Raw genomic sequence first — 12796 nt, forward strand, 5'->3', positions numbered from 1 at the left:
GATGAAGGAAGTTTACCTATAACTATTTATTTATGTAGAGTTGTGAAATCCACTGGATGTTGAAAATTAAATATCTTATCTGTATAGGTACTTTGCCTTTTGATCTCACCCATCCAACATTTAGAACAGTGTCAAGTTTAGAGAAGAGGCTACATATAATTTTGATTGATGAAAGGTTGAAAGGATTAAGGAGTTAGAATCTGTTATTGAAGTCTTCTTAAACAATTGTCTAATATTTTAAAACTATTAATACAAACAGTACTTAATTTGTACCTACCCTATACCTATACTGTAATACAGAATCAGACTGCAGTCTTATAAAAAGTTTGTATCATTGTTCCTATTTTAAAGATAGAATTTACATTCATAGTGGTTAAGTAACTGAAACAGAATCACTCAGCTAGGAGATGGCTGGTTGCCAAAGGATTTGAAGCCAATTCTGCTTGACTTCAAAGCTGTCTGTGTCATGGCACCCCTTCCCATCTAAGGACACTGTGCCCTAAACTAGCTTCTATATTTGAAAAGTTAGGATGATATGCTGTTTTACATAACAGCAGACTTTTGTATGTCATTGCTTGTGCCATTGAGATGTTAGAGATTTCTACGTTATATAATTATCAATAAGTCAAACAGACACAGATTGGCAATTCTTTAACCACTAGACATATATACTGGAATTAAACAATTAAGTAAATGGATGGCAGATGGTGGGAGCCACTGTTGAAGTAGGAGGTTACAGATAAATTAGGGTGAAGAAGCTAGAATAATCTGTGTGATAAGTGATTAGAGGTGGTGACATCAGTTTATACTTATGTTTAGCTTAACATATATATATATATATATATATATACACATATAGTTATATTTAGAAATGTTTACTGATATACACAGGTTAACATACACTCATTTATTTCCTGGCTTAGCCAGCTGAGAGGGCCAAGAAGCAAAACCCCAGTAGCAAGGAGCACTCTTATCCAGACCTTGGAATTCTCCAATAAAAGAAACCAGTGTTCCTAGGAGAAATTACTTATTCTAAGATTGAGGACAGTAAATAAACAAGATGGACCTAGCGCATCTGGTCTTGCAGTGCCAGGGGGAAAGAAAGTGATGTAGAAAACAGACAGAAAAACCCGGGATGATAGGGGTATGTCAAAGAGACGTAGGAGCTAACTGAAAGAGTAATCAATGGCCAAACCTTTAACAGTATGAGTAAAAAATAAAGTATTAGATTATAAGCTAAAGTATAAAAAACCCATGTGTCCATACTCCACATGAATATAAATAAATGATTAAACAAATAAGTAAATAGGTTGAAGAGACAATAATTTGGGCAGATACTGAGTGTGATCCTGGGGTATAAAAAGGATAATAAGTAAAAATAAGGAAATCTGAATAAAAATGAACTTTAATTAATAATAATGTATCAATATTGGTTCATTAATTGTGATAAATATACTGTACTGTTGTAGGAAACATCTTACAACATCTTTTTAAAAAACTTTTATCGGAGTATAGTTGATTTACAATGTTGTGTTAGTTTCTGTAGTACAACTAAGTGAGTCAGTTATACATATACATATATCCACTTTTTTTTAAAGATGTTTCTAATAGAGGACATTAGGTGTGGGATACAGGGAATCTCTCTGTACTACTTTAATAATCTTTCTATAAATATAAAACCATTCTCAATTTAAGTTTTTTAAGTTCAATTAGACAAATTAGCCCATAATGGGAAATGTTACTAAGGGATAAATATCTTGCTTTATTATAGTGGTATTCAAAGTTCACCTCCAATATAGAAGCTACAATACAGAAACAATTTGGGATGTTTCCACATAAGATGAAACTTAGAAGCTATGTAAATTATTTTGTTCTATTCACACTCGATTCCTAGTATTTTTGTTCTTCTTACACTAGGATGGTAATAGTTTTATGATGTAACATCATTCAGTGCAATTTTACAAGCAGCAATGCTCTGTGTCATAATTCTCATTTTGTTCCAGGCTTACTTAATAAATGGTTGAGTAGATAAAGAATGAGCAGACGGTATTAGTGAGGGAGATGAATGAAATAAATTAAACATGCCCTGCAATTGACAAATCTGGTTACAATTATGTTAATGTACATATTATCTGTAAAATACTTTGCAGTAGGGTAAGAGTGCTTACATTTACAATTTTCACATCATCATTGTGTCTCCAGGAGCTGTCAGTGTCCCCACTTTGATCAGCTTTACACAAATGATGCAGAAATGGTCTCGTCACAGAGCAAATTATTCTTGAATTACTCTGAGCTGAGAAGTGGTTTCCTCTTCTCCCTCCATTCTGAACCATGATTTAAAGGATATTATTTAGCCTCTGAGACAACAAAGTTGGAAAACAATGGTGTTTATCAAATCAAACAGTCTTTGAAAGCCATACAGTTTATGTTTAAGTTTGATGGATGTAAGTAAATAACAAAGAATTCCACTTTAGGCTGGTTATGTCTGTGCTGATGTTTATTTGATCGCTTCATGTTGAAATGGTTGATTATTTTATTAAAGAATTGATTGCTTTAAAATAAAGCATAAATCTCCAAATAATAAGAGCCCAGTCTATGCAAGTAAGATGAGACAAACTCGGTTTTGAATGATACATGATGATGTGTGTATTTCCCATTCATTCATGCATGCATGTTTCCATTCAATAAAAATTTATGAAATATCTATATGCCAAGTAGTTTTCTGGTGCTGGGAATATAGCAGTGAACTAAACCAAATTAATCCCTGTCTTCATGGAGCATACATGTTAAATGCAATTATGAATAGAAAGTTGGCAGCACTATCAATTTATTAAGTGAAAACTGATAGCTACCTACAAGAAATACATCAATCAAAATGAGAATGTTTGCAATGTAGTAAAATGAGTGAAGAACTTTAAAGACAGTCTTTGTCTGGATCTTTACTAAAGTATAATGCAAAAAATATGTAGTGGTAATGGGAAAGTGAGTATAGTTTATAATTTAAGATAATTCATAAAGATATTCACTACTGAACAAAGTACATTAAAAAAATTCTACTGTCTTCCTTAATTCTCTGTTCCTGTTTCTGTCAGTAAATTTGCTATTTTGCTACAAACACTATGATGAGCTAGGGGGCTTATAGCTTCCTCTTTCTTGTTTCCATGTCTTCTGAATGCTTTGTCCACAATACCAAATATGGCATGACTTTTCCCTCATGAGGGAATCAATAGGGACTTTGAACTTATGCCAAAATGTGACTGTGAGAACCACCAGTCCAGTAAAGTTTCTGTGGAAGTAAATACACTGCAATTTCAAAACTTCTTTCAGACAATTTTAGCTTTATATGCACACTATGTGTTCTGTAGTAGTCCAGAAAATGTGTGGAGTTGGACATGTTTAAGAAAAACAGATAAAGCTGAAATTATGCATCCTCTGAATCTGAATACCACAAAAGTGCTATGATTAAAAGAATAAAAGTACATTTTATAGTACCAAAGTCATTATCACCCTATTATGAGTACATAAAACACTAGAAAACACTAGTTAACAAATTTTGCTCTTACAGAGTATATCTGTCTCTGTTTTAATTTTATTGAAAGACACTTCACACGTTTCATAGATGAGTTTGTTGACATAATACATAATAAAAAGTAAAGGTTTTCTCTATATTTGATTTTTTACCACCAGTCATTTATTCCATACATATTTATGGAATCCTTCTCTGTTCGGGTGCTGTTCTAGATCTAGGGATTCAGCTGTGAATGAAATAAACGATATCCCTGCTTTCATAAAAATTACATTTTACTTGAGAGGACTGAAAAAAGCAAATATAGAATTAAGATATGAATATCAGATGGTGGAAGTTCAAGAACTAGGGAGAAAAAACACTGAAGAAACAGAGGGCATGGCGAGGTGAGGGGGGCTGAGTTAAAGAACAGACAAGAAAGGTCTGTTCGGGTGAGAAACCCGGAGCAGGGAGAAAGCCCTGGAGAAGTCAGGGTGAGAAGCACCTCTGAATAATAGGATGCAAATACAAAGATCCTTAGGCAGTAGTGTGTCAGAAGTGCCTAAAGACAGCCAGCCTGGGTAGAGCTGCTGAAGAAGGGTAGCAGGCGGTGATGGGGTCAGAGATGTAAAGAGCCATACGGTAGTGATGCTTGTATGCATTTGCACATTTGGTTTTCACTCTGCAGTGAAACAGAGAGGCACAGAGGAGTGACAGGATCTCACTTCTGTTTTTAAATGATGAGCCTCTTCCCCACACCCTTGTCACACCAGTATGGGGCCCACCAAACAGTTCTAAACTTTGTTCTTGCGGTCTATTGCTCAAAGTGGTGCCTCTGATTTGATTACATTTTTGGAGGTGTAGAAAAAATAATTAAACATAACAAATTAGAGTGTATTACTTTGTCTGAACACTGATGGAAATTAAAATAGTTAGAAATACTATACATATATATGTATATAACATATCTTTAAATTTTAATCTCACCAGATGTCTAATACTGTTCACATAGGGCTAAGCCTGTGGTTATACACTACTCACTATGGCTGACCTCTTTTCCATCTTATTATATGTATACATTATATAAATATATGTATATATAATGTATATACGTTATAAAATATGTATATACATATATATTTTATATATAAAATATGTATATTATATATTATTTCTCTATCTCATTGTACATACACACACATACATATGTGTGTGTGTGTATATATATATATATTATATATATATATATATAATATATATGTGTATATATATATACCATTCAGTAGTCCATGATGGTTTTTTCCCTTGGTTGTCTATAAAAGCTGAAAACTACAAAAATAAAGGTTATCTACATCAAGAAAAGTATTTGTCAATACCTCTTTATGGTGTCAAACCGAGAGTCTATACAAGTCTTAGCAAATTGATAAAAAATGGATGTTGAAATAAATATTCATATGTGTGTGACTTCAAATTCAAAATATTCAGATATACCTAAAATAGCATATCTTTTTTCTATTTTCATCAGTGTCATTTAATAGACACTGGCAAATAGCAATGAACACCATAAGCAATTGTGATTTCTGTTGAAATATTTGGGGAAATGGAAATGAAGGAAAATGTCTCTTTTATTTGCTATTGTTTTCAATATATTAACACATTTAATAGCATATTTTTAAGAAAAACTCCACTATATTTAATGTATGAATTTCAGTGGTTATAGGACCCATATGATTTCAAAAATAAGAAATTATAAGAGTTTTAATGCTGTGAAAATGTGGTAATATAGATAATTATGTATTATTAGTGTAATGGGATATATTATACAGAGTCCACAAATTTTAGGAATATAGAATATACATAAGGTCATCAAGAACATCTTTATCAAAAGTGAGATAGTTTATGTATCTAAACTTTATAGAGAAAATGTAGACTTAAGATTTTATGTGACTACAATTTTATTATAGAAAATTCTCAGAATATTAGTTGATTTATATTTTTTTAAAACACTTCAAAATCTGTAAAAATTGTATATAAAGTATAATTATTTCCAAGTAAAATGAAAATTTAATTATTTGGAATTTTTATTATTCTACATGTCAAGAATGCCCAATATACATTATAGACAGGTGTAATTTCAAGGCTCTGTTAATCATGCTACTCTTTATTTTGCAGCTCCCTCTCCAGTCACCAATGTGAAAAAGGGGAAAATTGCAAAAAACAGCATCTCTTTGTCTTGGCAAGAGCCAGATCGCCCCAATGGAATCATCCTGGAGTATGAAATCAAATATTTTGAAAAGGTGGGACTAAGAATAAAGAATATCTTTTCTTCTTTTTTTTTTAATTTTAGCAACTGCAGTTATCCAATTTATAGAAAAGCATGTTGGAATTTTATGTGTAAATCAATGACAATTGACTTGCAGTCATGATTATGAAAGCTGGAAGTGTACAGGGAGCACTTTATTTGTGTTCTGCTGCTGCCAAATAGTTTACACCGCCAGGATACTGCCATAGAGTCTAACATTAGCTTAACTAGGGTTCACAGCATTAAAAGATGAAGTCATAGGACATTTTCAAAGTGTCCCAAACACTGGAGTTGTTAACCTTCAGTAGTAACTGCAGTGTACCACAGGGAAAAACACATTCTTATGGCCAGTAACCCTGCATAATACCTATACTATTAAGGAAGTATAGGTAGATAAGGTGTATATGTACCTTATAATTTTAAAATATAACAAAAATCTAACACTGTAGCATAAAATTTATTTTAAAAATTTGAGGGCATAAAATTGGAAGTGTATGCTTCACATTCTCTATAGTTTCTTGATTTCCTCTTCTTCACTAAGTTGGCTCCTAGGTCCACTCTCACATGTTTTGCCATAATAGTTGTTGAAATCTAAAGGCAATAATCATCCCTCTTCCTCTTTGCTGAATCCACAACTGAATGAGCTATTGATAAAGGAATAAACAGGTGGAAACTAAAGATGAACTTATAATTTCTAAAGCTGGACTGGAATATTTGGCTTAGATATGTAGCCATCTTGTTGCTTCCATGTTGGAAGTGACAACTTCCACCCTATTTTACTGTGATTTTTTGTACAGACTAGATCTGAATGGCATACACTACTTAGAACAACCTGAGTTCTAATAGACCAGATAAAGATAGATGAGTGCCCAAACTAGTCTCTAAGAGGTGGATAGGAGACCCTGGCCCAGACATATGTGTCCTATGGAGGTAGGAGTATAAAAGATTGCTGACATAATGCAGAGAAGCAGATCCCAAAAGAGAAGGGAAGGAAGGGCTCAGCCACACTTACCCAGTTGCTTCTCCCAAACTCCCAGAGACATCGCTCCTTCTCTCTTAGGGAAGAATGAAAAGGATGGAAGTTCAAAAACTTACTCTGCAATACCTAAGAAATTGTCCAAGGTAGAACATTGGAAAAGAGAGGGGGAATGAATGGTCCCACTTATACTAATGCAAAAGTATCATGAGAAATACTGATATCCTGTTAATGAAAGTTACTTAAAAATTCAACATTCCATTTATATGCATAGATGAAAGATTATAGATAAAACATTGAAATACATTAAAGTAATTCATAGTATTTGTTAAAAAACTTCCTTGCAACTGATTTTTTTTAAAATAAATTTTATTTATTTGGCTGCATTGGTTCTTCGTTGCTGCACACAGGCTTTCTGTAGTTGCTGCAAGCAGGGGCTACTCTTTGTTGCAGTGTGCAAGCTTCTCGTTGTGGCTTTTCTTGTTGTGGAGCATGGGCTCTAGGCACGTGGACTTCAGTAGTTGTGGCACACGGGCTGTAGAGTGCAGGCTCAGTAGTTGTGGTGCACGGGTCTAGTTGCTCCACGGCATGTGGGGTCTTCCCGGACCAGGGCTCAAACCCAGGTCCCCTGCATTGGCAGGCAGATTCTTAACCACTGTGCCACCAGGGAAGTCCCAATTCATAGCACTTTTTAATTGCTTCGTTCATCATTGATTCAACAATTACCTGTGTAAAGATACAACAGAGAACAAAACAGCCAAGTTTATGTGGGGGAGAGTGAGGTTATCTACATTCTTTTTAGGTTTTGGATGTCTATACAATATTCATATATTCATTTTATAAATAGATAAATAAAAGCTCAATTATCATGTTTGAAATAGTTGTCTCTAGGAATGATTTGCTGGTGGCATTACATGTAACTAGTGGATTATTATGGAACACAAATGAAGATACTTATATTTCAAAAATATATATATTATTTAATACATTACTCACCAAGAGTGTCCTAAAAAAATACCTCTGAGAGAAAGCTATGTTGCAATAAGATTTACAGTGTTTACCGAAAAAAAATAGGGTAAACCAAATAAAATGTTATAATATTAATACCCTCACTGATTCCCGTTTCTCTGGGAGTAGTGGTCCAAACTGAATTGCCAATGCTAGAAGTCTACAATTTAAGCACATGCTGTATCCAAAAACAATTGGTTAAATTAATGTTTACATTCCTTTTTCAAGTTTTTGTAAGCTTTATTACTGCATACTAATGCAAAGCTAAGCAAATATATATATATCTTTATGAATTCTTTTGTAAACATTTTAAGTTTCCAGATTTTTATTGTAATTAAAATTGATTTTAAAAGAAGTTGAGGTGCATAATGACATTTTAAAATAACTGTACTATGAAAATTATATATTTGAATATACATATCTTACATGAAATAAAGTTCAACAGCAGATCGACTAAAAGTTTAACAAGTACTTGTTTTCCTGCATAGTTTTTCTTTACCTGAAGCAACTAGATGGACCAATGAGTTTGTTTTTCTTTTCTTTTTTTTTTTTTACATCTTTATTGGAGTATAATTGCTTTACAATGGTGTGTTAGTTTCTGCTTTATAACAAAGTGAATCAGTTATACATATACATATGTTCCCATATCTCTTCCCTCTTGTGTCTCCCTCCCTCCCACTCTCCCTATCCCACCCCTCCAGGCGGTCACAAAGCACTGAGCTGATCTCCCTGTGCTATGCGGCTGCTCCCCACTAGCTATCTACCTTATGTTTGGTAGTGTATTTATGTCCATGCCTCTCTCTCGCTTTGTCACAGCTTACCCTTCCCCCTCCCATATCCTTTTTATTTGTCTTTAAGGAAATTGTCCTGATTTTTTTCCCCTTATGAGTAACCTTCGATTGTTTTTACTCTTACTTCCCAGCATATGCATGAGTCTCATATACATAATATTCATTAAGAGCAAGGATTTATCTTTTTTTTTTCTTTTAAGCTGCTTCTTCTATTAAAACAAGGAGTTACTGAACAAGTGGTGGGGCAGAGTCCTTTTCTATTCATGTTGATTCTAATTAATTTTATCCATGTTGTGGAAATATTTTCTTTATAGTTCATGTTTATATTTATTTCAGTAAGATTTGGTTTTACACTTAATATTTTATATTTAAAGCTGTATTAATACATTCTATTATCTGCATAACTGAAAGTAAGAAAAAATGATTTGGGGAGAAAAGATTTCTATTCATATTCTCAATAAATGAATAACAAGTTGCCTACCTATATGCTTTTAACGCAGCAACCCTTATATATTATTTTGGGGAAGTTAACTTTTGGTCAGTGTTTTCCATTTTACAGAGAAGATACTAATTCCCGACTTTTTTGCCAAGCAAAATTATTGAGCACACCAGTAAAATACACAAAAAGGTTGGGTTTTTTTTTAACACTTTAAGAAGGGAAAAAAAAGGATAATGAGCTTTTATACCATGTATTGAGGTGGGGGTCCTGATAGGTTTCCAGAGCTCATTTTGAATCTTCAGAATGATACCACCATTTTATTGGATGGCTCTTGGCCAGACACAGGTGGCAGAGCTTTCCAGGGCTCACACATTCGCCAGCTGGCATTTCTGCCTGTGATTGCCCTGCTCTAATAGAGGTCATTGGGCCTCTCTGCTCCTGCATGGTGATGGGCCCATTGCCATCTCTTAATTAAAGACAGAGGCAAAGGGAAGCTGCCCTTTGGCAGGGTGTTTGCCAGCTGGCTCCTTCCCCTCGCTGCCTGTGAACAGTGTTTGCTAAGCAGCTGGGGAATGTAGCTCATTTGCTCAGCTGGGGCATGAAGGCGGCAAACCACTACCCTGACCAAGGACTTGGCAACATTTGGTTGTGGGTGTTGAAGATGTGTGTATAGGTTTGTGAAATGGAGAAATTTATGAGGATGATTTAAAGGAGTGGATCAGAAGCAAATTTTAGAAGATAATTCGAGGATTCAAAATGTGTATTTATGGGTTTTGATTCCTTAGATATATTCGCTAAGTCTCTTCAATAATATAGTATTCAACTAACTCAGAGAGACAACGTACCATTAGACCCGCAATAAGGAACCACTGAGACATACATAATGTTAACAGATAAATCAGACGGAATGCTGTATAATTTTGTATAATCAACTGATGTTAGATTATACATTTATTTCAAGGAACAGCATTCCAGTTTCCTTGCAATGATTTTTTTTCTATTTTTGACAAAATTATCAATTTCTACTTTTTCAATAGTTAAGAGTTACAATCATGTAAGCTTTAAAAATTTTTTTTTTCTTTTCAGTAGAAGAATTTGCCATCATGCTATAGGGTAAAATCAAATTTACCTAGAAGTTCTAATGCTCAGAAGATTGTGCTGGGTGCTATGTATATTATCTCTATCTCAGTGTCCTCACAGAGTCTTGATAAATAATTTCATCCTATTTTAAAGAAGAAAAAAACTTAGGTTGAGTTGCATACCCACATTTACACATGTACTTAGTTAATAACATGGTTGGAATTCTAACCCTGATATTCCTATGCTATTTTTCATTAAAAAAAAATCTTACTTTACATATAAATGTTAATACTTCATGTAAAAATCCTAATTATATCAAATATACCAGAATCATAACTTCAGTTTTGTCTAGGTTTTTCTCATGAACTCAAATTCCCTTTAAACAAAATGCAAATAGTAGCAAACATATATTTTATCATTTTTTACTGAAAATAACTGATTCAATCACAGCCAAACTGGAAAGGGTAATATTACTAAGAAAGTCTTACACATTCAGTCATAAACTTGAGTGTACTCAGATTATCAGTAACTACAATAGTTTACAGAAGCTATTTACCCCTTTTAAAAGGAACACATCAAGAAATTGCCTGCTTTTTTTACTGTTCTACCCCTAGCAAACAGAAGGGGTAATAGAGTAGACAAGATCAATAAATACTTCTGAGTGAAGAAAATGACTGACATTACTAGGTAAAACTTTATACAATTTATTTTTCTACTTTAAATTCTTTGAAAACTCTAACAAAGTTTCCTAAGCACTTTAGAGACTAGGCACTTAAACTAACGTGAGTGTTAAAAAACACAAAGATCAATTGTTTATGTAGACTGAATCAGAAAAACCTATTTGGATTAGAATTTAAACCGTATCTATCTATAGAGAAATATGGATATACATAACCCTAAGAAAATTTTATATGTTTGAACGTATTAAATGAGGAATGGTAAACTGCTTTAAGGGAAGAATATTTACCCATTGTTTATTGTACATTGTATTGGTGGTAGCATAGAATATGGTTAGAATTTGACTTTGATGTGTCAAATTAGAAAAAATTAAAATAATAATTATGACAATTAAAACATGTGCTTTACAGTTTAATACGTGTTTTCACTTGCATTATCTGTTTCATTCTTACAACATTTCTGTGAGAATATCCAGCCACCAATTTTTATCCCAATTTTACAGATAAGGAAACTGAGGATAAAGTAAAAATGGGTTTGCTGTGTTTTAGCATGTGATTTCAATGTTCACACTAAAGGCACAGCATGGCATGCTGTAAACTTCAAGGGACAATGAGTGTGGTTTGCATTTGTTTTACTTTTTAATAGCATTATGAACATTAAATAATAACCTTATTCCTACCAGAGTACTTGAGAAGTAAATATTATTTTCTTGTTTTCAATTTTTTTTTTCTCATTTAGGAAAAATAAATCCTTTGCATGTTGTTTCCCTTGGATCTTTTTTAAAAATCAATACATTTTTTCTGCTTGTAAAGACAAAATTCCCTGAAATATTTAGAAAATAATGATTTACAGGCATCAATAAGTTATTTGAAGTAAAGCCCAATTCTTAAAAAAGGGGAATAAAATCTCTAACCATAACCTATCTTTAATTCATCCTATAATATCTATCAGAAATTTAATACATGTGAAAAGACCTTAAGGAAAAAACAAGCTTAGCCAAAAATTCACACAGAAAAACATAAGGGAAGAGAAAGTTCAAAGCAGGGAATGTGTATTAAATCTTTAAGTATCTAACACTTTATATTCAGAGTGGTAACTTCAGAGATAATGAGGAGTTATAGATGTTTGTCTAGACTTTTGTTAGCAGTCAAAATAGGAATAGTTCCTCTCTGTTTCACTTTCCAAAGCTATCTTTTAGGTGACTTTTCCCCCTTCATCTCCGTTTGGGTTACTAACCCAGCCCAAACACATGAGAGTGAAAAAATGAAGTTTTAAAAAAGGAAAAAAATATTTTGCTTATGTGAAATTTTTGTTTAAAACTCACTGTTTCGACTTAGTGAGTTAAAATTAAATTTCTCCAGTGAAGTTCACATTCCTTCTCCCAACCCCTAAATATTATTAGAAATCAAATTCAAGGGATTCTGCCAGTGGCCTTCATTTGGGCTGAAACTCTTCCCAGAGTCTCTCACCTGCTGGCCTACTATATCAGATTTTGGAATCACCAAACCTCCACAATCATAGTCTTGGTGCTGCAGCCAGGTGTCAACCCTGAGCCTCTGAGGTGGGAGAGTCGAGTTCAGGACATTGGTCCACAGAGACCTCCTGGCCCCACATAATATCAAATGGCAAAATCTCTCACAGAGATCTCCATCTCAATGCTATGACCCAGCTCCACTCAACGACCAGCAAACTACACTGCAGGGCACCCTATGACAGAAAACTAGCAAGACAGGAACACAGACCCACCGGTTAGCAGAGAGGCTGCCTAAAATGATAATAAGGTTGCAGGCACACCAAAACACACCACTGGATGCAGTCTGGCCCACTGGAAAGACAAAATCCAGCCTCATCCACCAGAACAAAGGTACAAGTCCCCTCCACCAGGAAGCCTACACAACCCACTGAATGACCCTAACCCATTGGGGACACACACCAAAAACAAGGGGAACTACGAACCTGCAGCTTGCAGAAAGGAGACCCCAAACACAGTAAGTTAAGCAAAATAAGAAGACAGAGA

At 33.9% G+C, this 12796-nt stretch overlaps 1 protein-coding gene across 4 annotated transcripts in view; it reads left to right on the forward strand.

Moving 5' to 3' along the window:
- Positions 1 to 12796, forward strand: part of EPHA5 (EPH receptor A5) — a 314725-nt gene that overhangs the window by 197454 nt on the left and 104475 nt on the right. For all 4 annotated transcript variants that reach the window (XM_024768966.1, XM_024768968.1, XM_024768967.1 and 1 more), the window contains exon 6: positions 5678 to 5802. In XM_024768966.1, coding sequence (XP_024624734.1) covers positions 5678 to 5802 — 125 coding nt within the window. The remainder of the gene's footprint in view (positions 1 to 5677; positions 5803 to 12796) is intronic.

This window comes from Neophocaena asiaeorientalis, unplaced genomic scaffold, assembly GCF_003031525.2.
Source record: "Neophocaena asiaeorientalis asiaeorientalis breed wild unplaced genomic scaffold, Neophocaena_asiaeorientalis_V1.1 scaffold48, whole genome shotgun sequence".
Taxonomy (NCBI): Eukaryota; Metazoa; Chordata; class Mammalia; order Artiodactyla; family Phocoenidae; genus Neophocaena; species Neophocaena asiaeorientalis.